This window comes from Rhinatrema bivittatum, chromosome 7 (assembly GCF_901001135.1).
Source record: "Rhinatrema bivittatum chromosome 7, aRhiBiv1.1, whole genome shotgun sequence".
In the NCBI taxonomy this organism is placed as follows: Eukaryota; Metazoa; Chordata; class Amphibia; order Gymnophiona; family Rhinatrematidae; genus Rhinatrema; species Rhinatrema bivittatum.
This window is the reverse complement of record NC_042621.1, coordinates 187,027,991-187,047,717: the sequence shown is the minus strand read 5'-3', so window position 1 is coordinate 187,047,717 and position 19,727 is coordinate 187,027,991. Positions and strand designations below refer to the sequence as shown.

Below are 19,727 nucleotides of genomic sequence, written 5' to 3'. Positions count from 1 at the left end.
AACAAGCCAAGCTGCTATAGATCCCTACCAAGAAACTACAAGCTTGCAGAACACCCTTAGCTGGGTCACACACAGACAGACCCTCACCAAAAACAGAATAAAGGGACCATAAAGCTAATGTTTTTGTTTTTGTGTTGTTGCACTGCATACAGAGTTTGGCTTCTTGCTATTTCCAGATCAGTTTTTATCTCCACATTTCTATTTATACATTCCTCGAGAAATATAAAATAATTCTAAAACTAGAATATAATAAATGTTTCAAACAACTGATAAATGGAATAACATCCAATCATTAAAATTTTTCAAAATTATTAAAAATTCTCCAAACACCAATAAAATATTTCTAACAGCAGACACATCACATAATACCCAATAATTAAAATGGCAGTCAATCAAGAAAAATAAACTTAAAAAGCTACCTTTACTTACCCTCTCCAGTAACTCTCCTACTCCTTTCTCTTGTAGGCCAATAGCATATACCAGAAGCAGCAAGGGCTGCTGAAGCTCTGTCCTCACATTCTTCTTCCTTAGGGCCCATGACTAGTCTATTTCACACACACACACACACACACACTTTCTCTCTCTCTCTCACACACACAACAGTCACATCCATGACCAATGTCTTTCTCTCACACACACAGTCACCTCCCTGACCAATTTCTTTCTCTCACACACACATCACCTCCTTGACCAATCTATTTGTCTCACACACAAACGTCACCTCCCTGACCAATGTCTCTTTCTCTCACACTCACATACCAGTCATCTCCCTGACCAATATCTCTCTCTCCCTCAAACACACACAACAGTCACCTCCCTGACTAATGTCTTTCTCTCACACACACCAGTGACTTTCCTGAGTAGTATCTTGCTCTCACATGTTTTCTCTCTTACTTACACACACATACACATTCTCTCATACACTTACACCCATGCTGGCTCACTCTCTCTGTCTCACTCACTCACCCCCACCCCCACCACACATGGCAGCTATAGCACAAGGTAGCTGGTATGCTGCTATTAAAAGCAGAGTCCTGACAGGCTAGAAACTGCAGCAGGAATGACCTCCCCACAGTGGTAAGAAGGCAGCACTTAGCTGATTGCTTGTGCTGCTATCATGGCACAGAGCAGTCAGCCTAAAATGTAATTCTATGCTTTTTCTTCTCCCCACCCCAGCCTTTTATTTTTTTGCAATTTGATTATTATTATTTTTATGTTTTCTTGCTGGTGTTGCACTGGCGAGAGAAGGGGAGGTCAGAGCCAGGCCGGGGGGAGCAGCAGCACCATACTCCTGCAGCCCCTGGCAAAGTGACCAGCCAGCATCGATCTTCAGCTCCGTGTCCAGGCAGCTAATGGATGAGATTTCTCCAACAGCCACGCGGCAGGAAATCCTGGCGGCCACGTTTTCAGTTGACTGATCTGTGCCGCGATGATCGCAGCACAGGCAAACTGCTGAGTGTAGCGGGGCCCGGGAGAGCCTTGGGATGCAATTTCTGCAGCAGCAGAATGCAAGCATGGCCTTTTCTTCTTCCCGCGTGCCCGGTAAACATCACTTCCTCTTCCAGGCCACAAGGGCGGGAAGAAGAAAAGGTCATGTTCCTGCTGCCGACTTCCACAAACACTGCTGCCATTTCCCCTCAGGGCTTGAATGTGCTGATAGCCCAAGCAGGAACGGCAGCAGTGCTTGTCTCGCTGAGGTGAAAGGGGGGGGGGGGGGAAGAGCAGCGGGTGCGTGACACACCTGCCAGTGCTTCTCAACACACGAGTGTGCTGCGACACTGGTTGAGAACCGCTGCTCTAAAATAAGAGATGATAAGAGAAGATCCAGACAGGATATGGATGGTTGATTTAACAGATTTGAGTATCTTGTCTACATCAACATTAGTAATAGCTCTAAACTCTAATAAAGAGTAAGAGTTATTTGCAGAAGATGGAGTTCAGCATAAAATGCTGCAAGATCACTCTTCAGCAATATAGTTAGAGCTAGATACATACTACATGGCTGATAAACTGAATTAGGTTTTAGTAGAAACCTCAAAGTAAACTGGATAGAAACAGGATTTTGCAATACACTCTAGAGTTTGTTTACATTTTTTCCACAGCCTGGTATATACCACGCTTACCTAGATGCCCAGAAGATGCTGGGAGTGAAACTGTAATTGCCTTGTTTAAGTGACACAAAATGTGCTGTAAAAATACTCTTTTAGAACACTTCTTAGTAATAATGTGCACTGAGCATTTTTCCTTTCATTTACTTATTTTTGTTTCTTTTTGTGTTTTCTTTTGTTTCTTTTATTCAAAATAAATAAAAATAACATTAAAAAAAATAGTGGGTACAGGCCCCCACCGGCCTAATTGGAATAAAAACCCTCCTTTTCCCCCAAGCTGTGGCCAGTTTCCTCCTGGCACCTTCTCACCCCCACCCTCGGTGCCTTACCCCATTGCTATCTTCAGGGTCAGGAGAGATCTCCAGTCCCTCCTCCCTGCGGGTCCTGTTTTTGACAATGGCTCTGGCCCACCATTTTCTTGGATGGCAAAAATTCACAATGGTGCTGGTACCATTGTTAAAAAAACAGGACTGGTGGAGTAGGAGCAACTGGGCATCGCTCCTGTCCTTGAAGACCCGTAGATGGCATAATGGGTTGGGGGAGGAAGCCGAGTTGCTGACCAGAAGCACAGGATATTTTTTCAGCTTTGGTCTGGAGCTGGGGCTGACTAGGTTGGATAAGAAAATGAATGAAAAAATAAAATGTGTTTGTTTTCTATTGTTTCATTTTCAAAATAAATTGGAATGAATGTTAAATCTTATTTCAAATGAATGTGCATCCCTTCTTCATAGCAATTTGTAGGGACTGTCAGAGCAATTGAGGCAACATGTGGTCAAAAACTGAAATTGCTTTGCCTGTATTCCTGCTTTCAGTTCTCATAGAGATTAGTATGTAAATATTTGTGTCAGTGTCGTACCATCAGATTTTTAGAAGTTAGAAGAGAGACGGTATAAGGGACCACTTAGGTCTTTCACTAGCTAAATTGTCCCTAACATAAGCCCTAGAATAAGATTCAGTACTTTTCAGACCATCCCTTGCAGGAACCTCCACAGAGGTTTGTTTTGATTGGTCAGCCAGCTCCTTAAAAGCAGGCTGTGCACAAAGGGGTAGATTTTTTAAAAAAGCGTGTTCGCGTACTTTTGTTTGCGTACCAGGCGCAAACAAAAGTACGCGAAAAAGTACGCGAAAAAGTACTGGATCGGCGCGCACAAGGCTGCCGATTTTGGGCAGCCGGAGCGCACGCCGAGCCGCGCAGCCTGTCTCCGTTCCCTCCGAGGCCGCTCCGAAATCGGAGCGGCCTCGGAGGGAACTTTCTTTCGCCCTCCCCTCCCCTTCCTTCCCCTACCTAACCCAATCCCCCCCGGCCCTATCTAAACCCCCCCTACCTTTATCCACGGATTTACGCCTCCCGGAGGGAGACGTAAATCTACGCGCGCCAGCGGGCTGCTGGCGTGCCGAGACTCGACCCGGGGGCAGTTCCGGAGGGCGCGGCCACGCTCTGCATTTCAGGAGGTCCCTGAAGAGAGGGCTACAGACAGACGGTCAGAATGTAATTGCAGGTTTTTATCCCAATCAACAGAAATAGCTGAATGTGTAGAAGTAGTGATGCTCTGTGATTCAGAGACAACTGCTGAGCTGTTCAGTAAATATGCAAGTGCCCTTTCAGTCAATGCAAAATCTGCTCACACAGAGATGGATGTGATAAAATAGATTAACTAAACACAGCTATCACTATCAAGACTCTAAAAACAGCTGTTTCAATACCTTTTTATTCAAATTTTAGAAAACCTTTTGAAATTGAAATGTCTGTCCCCTGCTGGCACAACTACCTGATAGAGGTCATGTTCTACCATGCAACATGTATGAAACTGGATGTGATCCACTATGGGTCAAGAGAGACTTCAGCTAGAGATTTTAGCCTTGAGCAGATCATTTCTATCTATGTTGCAAAGTCTAATTGCCAGATTTTACTTCACTAATGTGATCTTTTCATGTTACCATTATTTTGAATGGATAGAAGCAGAATGCTCAATAGTTGATAAATTCTTGGAACTGCAAACATTGGTTAATGTGTATGTATATGGCTATATGCCCTTACTGTTGACTGAAAATCAGTTGTTTCTTTTTGTTTATTCATATCAAATGTATAAATCTAAATTTAAATGAAAGATATCATTTACAACTTTTCTACTGAATTTTATTTCTACATGATGTCAGACAACTATGGGTTCATGCCCATAAAAAAAGCCTCATCCACCCAACTTGTTGGCATTTTGTAGATGAGTTGAGGGGATCCTTTCCAACTCCTCTGTTTCAGTCTCCCCAAACCAGTGAGTCACTAGTCGCTTATGGTTTTGCAGCTCATAATAAGAATTCATCTCTGCTACATGTTGAGCCTGTTGATTCTGTGCTGAACAGTCAAAATACATAAAAATTTAATTTACTGGCCTTTGTGAGCCTGAAGACATCCTCATATCTCAATGCATTAACTATTCCAGCTTATGCTCAAGGGCTGGCTATCTTACCAGAACCTCACTTGCTCTATGTCTTCCCTTTCAGGTAGGCTCAGGCAATGCTAGAAGAGATGACTATGATCTGGACTAAGAAGTAGCCCTTCTCTGACCATAGGCTTGTGGATGCTTCACTTCTTTCTTCTTCTGTAAAGGAATAGTTGATGAGGTGAGTTCCCTTGGATCCATGTTCCTAACCCCCTGTTCGGAGAGAAGGAAGGTGAAGTCTGTTCAGGGTATGGGGACTGTGTAGTAGAGAAGAGCTGAATAGGGATTGATGAAAGCGACTGAAAGATCTTAGGTGTCTTTTCATCAAGCATACTGGTAGTTTCAGTCACCTCAAGCTTTTGTGGAGCATCCCCATCTGATTTACTAACCTAGATATCAATATGATCTAGAAAGTAAGGAAGAAAAAGAGATATTACATAGTTAGACCATGTGATACAAAACATTATCCTAATAGCTATCGTATGCCATTTTACTATTATAGTATTAACTTTAATCCCATATGTCCCATATCCAATTTCATATGTATCATCCGCAGTTAAAGTATTTCAATCTTGAATACTTACCTTTAGGACTCTTTTTAAAAACATTTTTTTTTGTCTTCCTGCTTCTCCCTTTAGAAGGATGGAGGTTGTATGGAAGAGAAAATAGATACTGCTTCATTCTGCATTTCATTAAGGACAAAATAAGTGTATGCCTTCACAGAAAGAGGTTACAGGAAGCTATCATTACATGCAAGCATTGACTGACAACTCTCTATATATGTTGTGTTGTACAGAACAGTTTTTTCTTAACACGTCCCATATATTAATCATAAAAACTCTGATTTCCCTTGCAATATTACATTAGTTTCTTATTCCATCTGACTTATAACATGCACATTTTGGGGTAGATTTTCAAAGGGTTGCGCGCGTAAGATACGCGTACAACCCCCAAAAACCTACCCCTGCCTCCCCCTGCGCACGCCGAGCCTATCTTGCCTCTCCCTGCGTGCGCATGTTATAAAATCGGGCGTAGATTTGTTCGCGCCGGGTTGCGCGAACAAATCTGCGCCCGCTCGGAGGTTTTAAAATCTGCCCTTTTATGTCTAGTTTTACTATGACACTCAAGGCAATGACAGCACTATACAGTGCTCTGGTAAGGTTTGTCTCTTATTAAGATGATAATCAAATCCAGCAAAAAGTTCATGGGCAATCTGTTCAGAAATGGTTTGTTGAATGATCATCTCTTCCATGTGGGACTTAGTTGTTCTGCAAGGGATGATTCCCCTCATGAAGTGTCACATATCTCCACTTCTATTCGAGTCCCTCTACACCAATGCTGTTAACATCAATCAGAGCTTTACCCAGATTTGCTGCCTACTAGCATTGTCAGTAGTTCTAGAATGCTTCCTAAAGTGCTATAGAAAATGTGAGGTCACATCATTTATTTATTTATTTATTTAGCATTTTTCTATACCGAGCTTCATGGTTAAATATCATATCAGATTGGTTTACATCGAACGGGGGATAGAGAACTTGTAACAAAAACGGAACAGCAAATTATAATCAGAAGGAGAGCAAAAGTTACATTAAACAAGGACTATAAACTTGGAGGCTTTACAGCTAAGATGTACTAAGATGTCCAATTTCCTGGCATGAAAGCTGGCTTTATTAGGCTTCTTCTCCCTTCTGTACACAGCCTACTGCTTGCCAGTAGCTGTTAGAATTTCTGAGTCCCTCTGATACCTGGAGCCTGAGATTTGATTACAGATCTGCTTAGAGGAAGCAATGGGTCATTCTTGAAAAGTTGACTTTCCAACAGGCTGCTTTCTTCTTCTGAACGTAGGGATTTTCTTGTCAGAAGGCTAAGGTGTGGGGCATTTGCAGATAGGTCTTATATTTAGTAAAGGAAGGTTTAATCCTTTGATAAGTTGCGGTTGAAATCAAAATGATACCTATATTGATGATGTTTGAATGGGAGTTCCATGGTACTTGTCATCTCTTTGTAGTGGCTTTCATAATTTGTTCTTGTGTGATGCATGAATAGAGTAGTTTCCATGACTCTGAACATAATTATCAAATAACTGTTTCTCTCCCATTGCTTTTCTATTCTTTCATTAGGTTTATATTTCTCTTCAAATCTGTAGATGTAACAGACTTGATTTCAGTACAGAAAGTAGGGATGTGTAGAGACAAAATTTTTGTTTCAGTTCATTTATTTGTTTCATAAGTCACTTCCATTTGGTTGGTTGTTTCAAACAAAAAAAGATTGTGTTTATTTGTTCCATTTGTTTTTTGTTTTCCATTAAAGTCAAAGGGGGAAGCAATGCAGGCTATTTTGAGCTCCAAATTTGGGGTTTTCAACTCAGTTCTAATGAAATTTGTGAGTAGACATCATCAGAAGGGGGAAGTGAACTCCAAGGCACCAAGACCGTGGCATAAGTGGCACCAAATGTGACATGAATAGTTTAAGGTACTAAAAAGCGGCAAATGGGTAGCAGCAGTAGCAGGAGTTCTTCAAAGCACTGTACAAGGAGCAAAGCAGCAACAAGAATAGTAAGAATAACCCAAGGCTTAAAAAGAGGGCACCAACAGTGGCATATACCCCTGAAGGCAGCACGAGACGGGCAAAGTCGCACCAAGAGTGGCACGAACATTCTAAGGCAACATGAAGGGGGAATAAAGCAGCAAAAGAAACAGGAAAAGCCCCAGGGCCCCGACAGAGGGATACAGCAGCACAAAGGGTGGCATAAACACCCCAAAGCACCATAAGAGGTGCAAAGCAGCCACCCACAGTGGCAAGGACATCCCAGGGTATAGAGTCTAGGTTCTGGCAGCAAGGCAAAGTGGCAGCAAGACCCCCAAGGTGGTACAGCAGGGATATTGCAGTAAGACAGAGTGGCAGCAAGACTCCAAGTTGTAGCATAAGGAGTAAAGCAGCAAAGGCAGAACGGCAGCAAGAGCCCAAGGTGTAAACATCTGGGGTATGGCAGCAATTCTGAATGGCAGAAAGACCCCCCCAAGGTGTAGGATATGAGGTGTGGCAGCATGACTCCCAACTTATTTATTTATTAAGAAATGTATATGCTGCAAAAATACACAGTTCTAAGTGACTTACGAGACACACATACATAATAAAAAAAAAATCAGACTCATATCAAGCACTGTACACCTTCTGCTAGCTTTGGAGACTGCTACTAAAAAAAACTGCAAGGCAAAGAAAATCAATTATTAAAACTTATTGAGCCATAGGAAAATCATACAAGCAGTCATTAAACACTTGCTAGAATAAAAAAAAAGTCTAGCAAGGAAGAGTGGCAGCAGGACCCCCCAGGTCTAATGTCTTGGGGATAGCAATAAGACTGAATGGCAGCAAGACCTTCATCATGTGAAGTATGGGATATGACAGTAAGGATGAGTGGCAACATCAGGGGTATGGTATCAAGGCAGGGTAGCACCAAGACCCCCATGGTGAGTTCAGTCATCCTACCACTCATATGGAAACTCTGGGAAACCCAGTAAAGGCAGATTGATTTTCAAGCAGGCCACCTTTTCTGTGAACTCTGCCTTCTGTTCTTGGGGATTGCTCTTAACACTGTCAGTATCATCTACCTTCTAAGATGCTAATGTCTAAAGCTCCCAAATTCCCTTTGTCTACTAACTCTTTGATACCTTCTGATTCAAGGAATCTGTTTGGAAAATACTGCCGCCATTAACTCAGAACGCAGTGATCATGAAGGAGAATGCTTCTGGTTTTGGGTGTTGCACTTCTACTACTCCTGTCCTTGCCCCTGAGCTGATAATGCCAGTATAGGATGGATCTCCCATCTTTTGCCCCTGCTCCAAAGCAAATGGGAGAGGAACAGGTGGTGGTGGTGGCACATGATCTCTCAATTTTAATTTCTTATGGCTTGAGCTGTTTTCTACTTCTGCAGCTAAAAAAAAGTGTCTTTTAAGTTTAGGGGCAGAATTCCCTTTTTCTCTCACTGCTATTTCTGCTTGTGCTTCTGCTAGGCTGGGCTAGCACTGCAGGAACAGCCAGTACTCTGCCCCTGCCATTCCCTCCTTTCTCCTTATCTCATAAGGACATGATAGAATTGGACATGGCTACTGGGGATGTTGAGGTCACAATACATTTTATTGATACTGTACCACTCGCCAGTATCACTTTAGAATGATGGAGTGTCTGCCTGTCACATGCACTCAATCAAGTTGACTGACTGTATTCACTTCAATACATAGCATGCACTGCTAACTTGCCAAGCAGAGTTAGTAGTTTGCTAATGGCACAAACTTATTCTTTGTATTTCTAGGGCTATCTCTCACAGTGTATGCAAAAATGTCTCTCTCTCTCTCTCACACATACACACACACAGTGTATATGTGTGCAGTGCTGACCGACTCCTTTTGCAAACACAAAACAATTGTCAGAAAGAGAATACACAGAAGGCTGACAAAGCTGTGCTTCTCTTCACTTCAATCTCTCTGCAGATGAGCAGTGCAGTGCATTGTGCAGAGTCAGACACAAAAACATCAGTGTTCCTTGCTTCTGTCTCTTCAGTTCACTACCCTGCCCCAGTGAACCGACAGAAAGCAGTCCTTCTCTCTCACACACAGTGAGAGTACTGTGACTGCAGTGAGGATAAGAAAGAGCCCTTTACAAATGCCAAAATTCTTCTCTTTTTTAAAGCTTTTCTTACACTCTATGAAAACATCTTAAAAAAACCAAGCTTTCCCTCTGAAATCCAACAGAGAAAATGGAGGGGGTTTTTTTGCACACTCTCAGACCTTTCAATGGGAAGACATCAAGTGTCTCTTGATCCAGATGCAAGCTATAGTCTAGTTAAAAGATTCACCTTAATTGATCCTCCATTCTCTCGACTTGCCTAATTCTCCTACTTTGGCTCTGACCCAGCTGCTACCTCATATAGGCATTGGCTGGCTGCTACAGTTACCAGTCTCACTGCAGCGCTTTCCAATAGGCCATAGACTTCAATGGGAAACATAAACAGTGAAACATCCTCCATTCATTTGGGGTCCAGGAATGAAAAATAAAGATCCCATTCATTGCATTTTATCCATTCATGACAAATGAATGCACATCCCTAAGAGAAAGACATTTGTATATTTTTGTAGTATTGACTGGAGAATTCTATAATTTCTCTTATTTCTTGGAACTGAACTGCATAAGTGGTTTAGAGCATTTTTAACTGAGGCAATATAATGATTATTAATATGTGGGCAAATCACAGTTGAAATCACAATTTGAGCATACTTCACAAAATTTGAGAAGTTAGTGCCATTAGAAGATTGACTCTGTGTATTGAAAAAGGGATAGAGGCTCACGCATATAGTGATGAAAATGACAATGTATTACATGATTCGAAAAGGTGTCTAGAATTAAAATCTACATAAGGAATTTGTTTTGCCTGAACTATTTAGGGCTTCTAATATATTTCATTAGTAATAGGTTGTAATTATTTTTGATAATTTTGCAAATACCTTTTACTGGAAACTTTTCTCTGCCCAAAAATTTGGGGTGTCAAGTCCTGTGTAAATGCATGAAAACTTTGTTTGTGACTTAACAGTTGCAGCATTCTTTCTAAAGCTATTTTGAAAAGTATTCTTTAAAAAAACAGTACAATAACTATCACCAAAGAAATCACAATGTTTCTTGTTAGGGCACTCATTGAAAGCACTGTTGCTATGGTGCAACACACAGGGATAGTAGTATAACTTACACAAAAAAGTTCCATGATCCATAAAAAGGAATAGCACAGTCTACTGCATTTGCATTATTTTATGGTATAGCTATTCCATCACAATTCAGATATTCCATCAGCACAAAAGGTAGAGCAAGATGGTAGAAAACACTGTGGAGCAGATTTTAAAACATACACGCGCAGCCCGGCGCACACAAATGTAAGCCCAATTTTATAACATGCGCGCGCAGCCACGCGCATATTATAAAATCAGGAGTCGGCGCGCACAAGGGGGTGCACAATTGTGTACCTTGCGCGCACCGAGCCGTGCTGCCTTCCTCCGTTCCCTCCCAGGCAGCTCCGAAATCTGAGCGGCCTCGGAGAGAACTTCCCTGCCCCCCCCACCTCACCTTCCCTTCCCCTAATTTTCCTGCCCCCAGCCCTAAGCTAAACCCCCTTAAAAGTTTTTTCTTACCCAGTTACGCCTCCCTTAGGCAGGCGAAAATTGCGCGTGCCGGCTGATGGCCGGCCCTCGATCCTGGGCACAGCAGCAAATGGTCACTGTGCCTGGAGGCTCCGGCCCCATCCCCAGACTACCCCACCCCCGCTCCACCCCTTTTTTCAAGCCCCGGGACTTACACGCATCCCAGGGCTTTACGTGTGCCACCAGGCCTTTTGAAAGTAGGCCCGGCGCGCGTAACCCCCCTATGTGTGTAAATCCTCCTGATTTACGCGCATAACCCTTTGAAAATCTGCCCCTGTATGCAGAAGGTATACCCATATGCACTGCCTTACCTAAGAAATGGAAAGGTGAAAACTAGAAACTAATGAACCATGCAAAATCGATATGCTAAATTCCAATAGTAGAAAACTAAATGGCTATAATGATTCAAAATAAAAATAAAAAGATCTATTTTACAAACAAAAAACAAACAAAAAAAAGTAAAATAAAAGAAGCCAGGTATTAGGTCTATCAAGTCCCAACCAACCAGGCAAAACCAAAATCTATAAAATAAACACAAAACAAATTGCAAAATAAAAGAAAATCTAAAATGTGAATTTTAAAAGCCTGACGTGCGCATCAATCATGGATGTGCAAAACATGTGGGGAAGCATGCACTGAGCAGATTTTAAAAGCTGCCCAGATACACTTGTAAGTGCTACTGCTCGCACATCTCAGAACTTCTTAAAAAGGGGCAGTGATAAAAAAAATCAAGGCAGATCACTGGGGATTTAAAGGGCAGGGCTAGCAGGGGGGGAGGGACAGCTATTAAACCAAAGGGGTCTGGAAGACCTATTCCTTAACTGGTGAACTAGGAACGAACTGGGAAAACTAGCAATGGCATCAGCATGCATCCCTTTTAAAATTTCCCCACTTATGCAGTAGAAGTGGTGTTTGTATGCACAGGTATGTGGCCAGTTACAATTGGACGCACTTGTGCACTCTATCAGGCTATTTTATAACGTGTGGATATACGTGTGTATGTTATAAAATAGCTGCTTCCTTGGGTGTGGACTAATGAACACGCGTGCATGTGAGCCTGCACGCCGGGTTTAAAATTCACCTTTAAGTGTTGAAATAAATTGTCATATTTTTATAGGATGGTTTCATAAAGTAAACAAACACTGCAACATGTGCATCTTAAAAGCAAGACACTGGTGATGAAATGACAATTCAATGTTGTTTACACATCCCTCTTTCAATGGTAACATTTTCCAAAAGACAGTCCCTAATTTTTATTTATAAAAATAAATCATTTAAATATTTATCTCTGTCCTAACTGTATACATGTAAATATATTTAAATGCCCATACTTGCATATGTATTTGAGAAGATTGTAGTTTGCTTGTGGAAGACTCTTCACCTGTTTGGCCAACTCCTTTTTACCCTTTGAGACAAAATTGAAATAAACATGATAATTTAGAGTAAGTGGTAATGCAGAAGATTAAAAAAACAATCAGTCGACTTATGGTTAAATAATCCACAGTACCATTCCATAGCATCAGGAATTAAACCAACTTGTAAAACATTCTAGCTGTTTGAATTTCTGTCATTATAATACTAACTCTTTAGCCATTACCCAACACAATAATTTCTTTTATTTGTTCTTCTAACATAATACTAACTCTTTACCTATTCTAATAATCTTTAGCCATTACTGTGACATCATCCTATCATTGAAAACAGCTATGATTCCTGAAGACTGGAAGGTGGACAACGTGAAGCTGATTTTTAAAAAGGGATCCAGGGTTGTTCCAAGAAACTATAGATGGGTGACCTAGATGTTACTGCTGAGCAAAATGGTAGAAGCCATTTTTAAAAACTAAATCACTGGCCACATAGATAGACATGGTTCAATGAGGAAGAGTCAACATGGTTGTAGCAAGGGGAAGTCTTGTCTTACCAAGCTTTAACAAGTTTTGAAGCTGTAAACAAATATGTTTAAGACCAGGGAGTAAAGTCTCACCCAGCTATTTTTAACATGGTGACGGGTAATGCTGTCCCTCCTTGCCCTCCCCCCCTTTTATATTTGTTTGGTGGCTTCTCTACTCATCCATCCTTGTGGGTGCTATTTTTGAATAGGGCCAAGTGCTAGTTCTGATTGTCCTGCATCCATGGGGATTGATGGGGAGGAGTGGTCAAACACGTGCAGGCTTTTATGTATGTTGCGCCCGTCGGTTGCAGATGGCTGCGACCTCTGTTACTCACCTTGCTTTTCCCTGCACCAGCGATTATTGGAAGAATGGCGGGCTCCGCTGCAAACGCCGCATTCCCCGGCATCCCCGGGACGGCATGGGCGATCCTGTCTGCCATCTTGAATCGGGGATTACCTAGGTCACGTGCGCACACACGCGCCAGGCCCTCTCTTATACACATCATGGCAGGAACCTTGGGGGCATCCCCTCCACATGACCTCACCCACCAGTGTATTTAAGCTATCCAGCCTATGCTTCCTACGAGTTAGCAAGGACTTCCTTCCTGCTGAATTCCACTCCACTTGGAGACGCTTCGCTATTCACTACTTTGAACTGTTCCTGAACTCCGGGACTTGGACGCTATAGGTACCTGCTCCTTGGGGGCTTTGTCGTGTTCTGGCTATCCGATACTCGGAGGCCCTTCCTGCCTGGAGAATCCATCTATTCTCAATTGGGATCCAGCCTTGTGAGTACGCTTCACCTTTGCTACCATCTTGCTAATGGAATCTCCGGTGTATCCAGTGTCTCGGGCCACTACTTTGCTCGCCTCAGCATACCATCTTCTACACTTCGGAGTGAGTACCTTCATCTACCCAGTTCTGCTGTCCTCCTGCACTTCTCTTATCAATGACAGTTCTGATTTTGGTGTCCCCCGTGCTGCGGACCACTATCAGGGAAATCATCACTGGCAACCTTACTACTCTGGACTTGTCTTCCTTCCCACACAGTGGGTACTTCACCTATGTTCCAGTCTAATAAAGTCTCGTTAGTATCTGTGTCCGAGTTAGTGTGCACTAACCCAAAAATGAATTTTTTCAGAAATTTTGGAAAAAAATTCAATCATTTTTCAGTTCTCCCAAACCATTTCGAATTAGGAAATTTCATTGAAATTGTCTAATTTGGGAAAACGATTGTACAACCCTAATAACTATATCCTAGTCATTGTTTTCCATGTACCTCATCTCCATGACAGCCACAATATCCAAGTCAGACTCTTCCATTCCTGCTTCTAAATCCAGGATTTTATTTTCCATACTAAGGGCATTAGAATACATAGCTTTGCAGATGCTGCCCTTTATTTCCATTTAGAAAAAAGTGTTTAAGGTTTTACTTACTTGAGGTCATTTTTTCTCACTCCCTGATGATCCTAGTTTAAAGCCCTGCTTGCGCCGAAAACTCCCAAAATTTTTGAGGTTTTCATTTCAGCAAATAATGGATGCTATTAGCAAATAAATGGGCCGATGGAGCGCACTGTTAACCCTCGATTGGACGCATGTTTGACGTGCTAGCATTACCCCTTATTCAGTAAGGGGCCGAAATGCGCGTCCAACCATTCCCCCCCCCCCCCCCCCCGAACCTAATAGCGCCCGCAATATGCAAATGCATATTGATCGCCCTATTAGGTATTCCCGCGCGATTCAGAAAGGAAAATGTGCAGCCAAGCTGCACATTTTACTTTCAGAAATTAGCACCTACCCAAAGGTAGGTGCTAATTTCTTCGGGCAACGGGAAAGTGCACAGAAAAGCAGTAAAAACTGCTTTTCTGTGCACCCTCCGACTTAATATCATGGCGATATTAAGTTGGAGGTCCCGAAAGTTACCAAAAGTAAAAAAAATAAAATAAAATAAAATTTGAAGTCGGCGTCCAGTTTCTGAACCCGTGGCTGTCAGGGGGCTCGAGAACTGACACCGGCAAAATTGAGCATCGGCTGTCAAACCCGCTGACAGCCGCTGCTCTGGTCCAAAAGGGACACTAGTGCATCCCTAGCGCCTCCTTTTACCTGTTTTTACTGCCGGGCCTAATTTGCATACTGAATCGCGCGCACAGCAGAGCGGGCATTCCTTGGGAGAGCGGGCATTCGCCCGCTCTCCCAAGGACTTTACTGTATCGGCCCATATGTGCTGGCAAATTTAAAAAAGAAAAGCCTTCCCTCACAACTACTACCTCTCCTCGCCATTCCCTTACCCTTTCCGTAGCACTGATCCAAAGGTAAAAGGGGCAAAGCGATGCCCAGTCGCTCTTAACCATTGGTTCTACTTTAAAAACGGGGCTGTCTTAGGGCTAGCCAGCATTATATTGTTTTACAGTTGTAAAGTAATAGAGCCAGAGAGCAATACAATTGTAAAGTTTTACATCCATAAAACAATAGGACACTGGCCCGTCCTGAGACCAGTTCCATTTTTAAAACCGAGTCTGCTGGGCAGGAGTGATTGACGATCGCTTCTGCCTCTTTAACCCTTGTATCAGCACTACAGAATGGGCAAGAGGGGGGGGGAGCTAGGGGTTTCTCGTTTTTTAAATGTAATGGTTGTTTTGTTTTGGCAAACGAACCAAACGAAAAGAAGCATTAAACAAACAGAATCCCAAACCCGGTGATCCTTCTACCATACTAAGGGAATTGGAATCCCACTGTTAAAAGAGAAGAACTTAAGGGGAAGAAGTTGGATTTCAAGGCAAATCAAGACTAGGCAGCATGCCTTCAACTTAGAGAGCACAATTTAAGGTGTAATGAAAGGCCCCAGGATTTCTCATTAGCATTTGTTGACCCTATGTCCCAGTGCTCAACGCGACTGCCTGAAAACTGTATATACTCAAATGTGCCCCTGGAGCATGTTGTAAACAGTGTGTTTTCCCAAGCTCAGGGCTCATCGGGAGAGCCACGTTCTGACCCATGCTTCCTCGCATTAGTGTTTTGACGGAGGGGGAAAGGACATTTTTCAAGGCCATAGGCTTTTGTTTCTTAAGGTCTTCTGCAATAGTCCAGTACATAAAACACACAGGCACATGAGGTGGTTGCTCCAAATAAATTCTTATGCCAAAAACCTGATTGGAGGAATAAAATCACAACTGGGACATTATTATCTAGTGAACCTCAATAGAGGAAGTTGAAATGTAAGTTGAAACTGATTGTCCCACAGAAACAACTTTACAAATGGTGATTGGTTCCATCACCATGATCAAATACCCTATTATCAACAAAAAAACTATATAATTCTCTCTTTTTCTTCATTGTTCTTTGATAGTTTTTGTTTTCTATGTTAAACCTCGATTTCTGTCAAGAACTGTTGTTTATTATTGTAATGTAAAAAATTATAAATATAAAGAGTTTTTTAAAAAAACCCTGGAATTAATAACATTTAGTACTATAAAAAGCAGTGACTCATTTTAGCTTTACACTTTGTTGTCTGAAGAGGAAAATGCCAAAGCATGCTTACAGGACATTGCATAGGCACTGTTTTGAGAAGAGGAAGTACTTGGTACTCTTATTTATTTAATTATTTAAGCATTTTTATATTCCGCATATTCCATACATATGTCCAGAGCAGATTACACAAGATACTTTCATAAAATCACCATAAAAATACAATAAAATAAATATTATCTTAAATAAACATAAAATACAGATAAAACTAAAACTTTAATTAATCTTGGTCAAGCACCTTCTTAAAATAATGTGTCTTTTCTTAGTGATGTCACTTTGCCAGGCCTCATGGTCATCAGCACACATTGTGTGCCCATTGGAAGACACTCAGGTATCTTAAAATCGAAACAAATGTAAGTTGGATAATGGGTGTCAATTTAGATACATAACTCTGAATCATAATTCGAAATGTCTTAAATTAAGGATTTCCTGTACAGAAAAATAAAGTAAAGAAGAAAATCACAGACACAGTCACTGATAAATTTGCACACTCAGGGGCAGCTCAAGGCAATCTGATGCCTGAGGTGAGAGATGAGATGGGCCCCCTGCCCTAAGACCCTCTCTCCTCCCCCCCCCCCACCCACAAGCTCTTACTCTCCCAGATTCTCTTATACACACTCATGCTCTCACTCTCACTGGCTCCCTCACATACACACACCCATACCCAGCCCAGGCAAGCTCCTATTCATTCTCACAACACTCCCCACCCCCCCAAGCATGCACACATTCATTGTCACACACACAAAGATCCCCAAGCAGGCACCCATTCATTCATTTACCCGCTCCCAAGTAGTTACACATACACATCCACACACTGGCTCTCACCCCCTCACAGACACATTAACACACACACACACACACAGGCACACACACACACACACACAGAGGCAGTCATGCACACACACCCATAGGGCCTAGGCCTTTTATTCAGCTGCCAGTAGGATGGGATCTGCTGTCAGCCACCACATCCTCCTCCACTCTTAGGTTGCCAGTTGAGAGGTAGGCGGTAGCAGAAATCATGTTTATCCCAACATCATCTCCTACTACCGCAGAACAAATCTTGCAGCAGCAGGAGATGATGTTGGGATAAACACGTCAAACATCAGACCAGGCAGGGATAAACCAAAGCCCTGCCCAATCCACTCAGTGGCACACTTGTCCCTAACCACACTCACTCTCAGTATATGACCCCACACGTAATGCTCGCACCCTGTCCCAACCTCCACTATCTTCTTTAGAAAAGAACTAGATTTACAATCAGTTTTTCTTTGGAGTTATCTATTTATTTATTTACAATTTCATATAACCCGCCTATCACAGCACCAACCATCCTACGTGAGGAACATGGTCACATAAACATCTTACAATGCACATAAAACACAAACATATAAAAACATACAAAGAGTCAAATAAATGCAAATTCAAACAATGTTTCAATCTCTTGCAGAAAAACTTTAAATCTGTGATAGCTCAAATCTCAACTGGAAGTGTGTTCCATAATATAGATCCAGAAACAGACAAAGCCCGCTGTCTTACTTCCTTAATAGAAGGAACGGAAAGCAAACCTTGTTCCAAAGTATGTACAGTATGTCCAGGTACATAAGGATATAAAATGTCTTTTAAATAAAAGTAAATTAGGTCTTACCTTTGATCATTTTCATTTCTGTAGTACCACGGATCAGTCCAGACTCCTGGGTTTGGCCCCCCCACTCTAGCAGATGGAGACAGAAGTTTACTAAACAAAACTCCGCCTCATATACGCTGGTGCCACCTACAGTCTGGCAGTATTACGAATGTCAAAGCAGAATCGAACAAACTAACTACATACAGTAACCTAACAACCGCAAACGGGCATAACAACCCCCCAAAGGGATTCAGAACCCATGCGAATAAAAGAATCAAAAACAGTGTCGAATGAAGCTGTCAAGAAAAATCAGCAAAGAGAGAGGACTCTCCATTCCCTTCCAAGAAGAAGACATGGGTGGGAATCTGGACTGATCCGTGGTACTACAGGAACGAAAATTATCAAAGGTAAGACCTAATTTTCTTTTCCCTGTACGTACCCGGATCAGTCCAGACTCCTGGGATGTACCAGAGCTTACCTTAATTGGGATGGGATCCGGAGAGGCCCTTTCTAAGCACACCTTCTCCAAATCCACCAGCACCAGTTGCCCGAACATCCAATCGATAATGTGGAGCAAAAGTATGCATTGACTTCCACGTAGCCGCCCGGCAAATCTCCTCCGGGGATACCTGGTGACTTTCCGCCCAGGAGGAAGCCTGAGAACGAGTGGAAAGACCCCTTAGGCCTTTGGGCAAAGATCTACCATCCAACACATAGGCAGAAATGATGGATTCCTTAAGCCACCTAGCGATGGTAGTCTTGGAAGCCATATTGCCCCTGCGGGGACCACTCCATAGTACTAAAAGGTGATCGGAAACTCGAAATGCATTGGTCACCTCCAGGTATTGCAGCAATGCTCGACGAACATCAAGCTTCTGAAGATCCTTAGCAAGCGGGTCCGATCTATCCAGATCCGAAAATGACGGAGGTTCAACCGACTGGTTTAAATGGAAGGAAGACACCACTTTAGGCAGGAACGAGGGAACCGTACGCAGAGAAACCCCAAAGTCAGAGATGCGCAAAAAGAGCTCCCTACAAGAGAGAGCCTGAAGCTCCGATAGACTGCGTGCCGACGCAATAGCCACCAAAAACACCACCTTCAAAGTAATATCCTTCAAAGTTGCCCTGCGCAACGGTTCAAACGGCGCCTGACACAAAGCCTTAAGAACTAGGTTCAAATTCCAAGATGGACAGGGCTGTCGCACTGGAGGCCGTAAATGCTGTGCCCCCCGAAGAAAACGAGAGACTTCGGGATGAGTCACCAAGGACGCACCCTGGATGTTACCACGCAAGGAACCGAGAGCCGCTACCTGTACCCGCAAGGAACTACATGACAATCCCTTTGCCACTCCAGCCTGAAGAAAATTCAAAAACTCCGGAACGATCGCTCGAGTAGGAATAATAGCTCTGTCGATACACCAAGTCTCAAAGACCTTGTAGACCCTGACATAGGACAGGGAAGTAGAGACCTTATGAGAATGCAACAAAGTAGTTACCACAGCATCCGAGTATCCCTGAGACTTCAGCCGCTTCCTCTCAAAAGCCATGCCGCTAGACAGAAGCGGTCGACCTAGTCGAAACAGAAGGGTCCCTGATGAAGCAGATTCAGCCGGTCCGGGAAACGCAACGGAGGCGCTACCGCCAGATTCACCAGATCCGTAAACCAGGGGTGCTGAGGCCACTCGGGAGCTATTAACACTACCTCGGACGGATGTAACTCTATTCGGCGAAGAACTCTGCCTATGAGAGGCCAAGATGGAAACACATACAGCAGAACATATGTCGGCCAGGGCAGAACCAGCGCATCCAAGCCCCCTGCCCCCGTGTCCCTGCGACGAGCGAAGAAACCGCGGTACCTTGGCATTCTTGAATGTCGCCATGAGATCCAGGTGGGGAGTGCCCCACTGAGCACAAATGATCTGAAAGACGTCGTCCGCCAATTCCCATTCTCCTGGA

The 19,727-nt window shown here is 42.9% G+C and overlaps 1 protein-coding gene across 5 annotated transcripts in view; it reads right to left on the bottom strand.

Moving 5' to 3' along the window:
* ARHGAP22 (Rho GTPase activating protein 22) overlaps window positions 1–19,727 on the bottom strand; it is a 365,766-nt gene that overhangs the window by 25,865 nt on the left and 320,174 nt on the right. For all 5 annotated transcript variants that reach the window (XM_029609627.1, XM_029609628.1, XM_029609629.1 and 2 more), the window contains one exon: window positions 12,063–12,136. In XM_029609627.1, coding sequence (XP_029465487.1) covers window positions 12,063–12,136 — 74 coding nt within the window. The remainder of the gene's footprint in view (window positions 1–12,062; window positions 12,137–19,727) is intronic.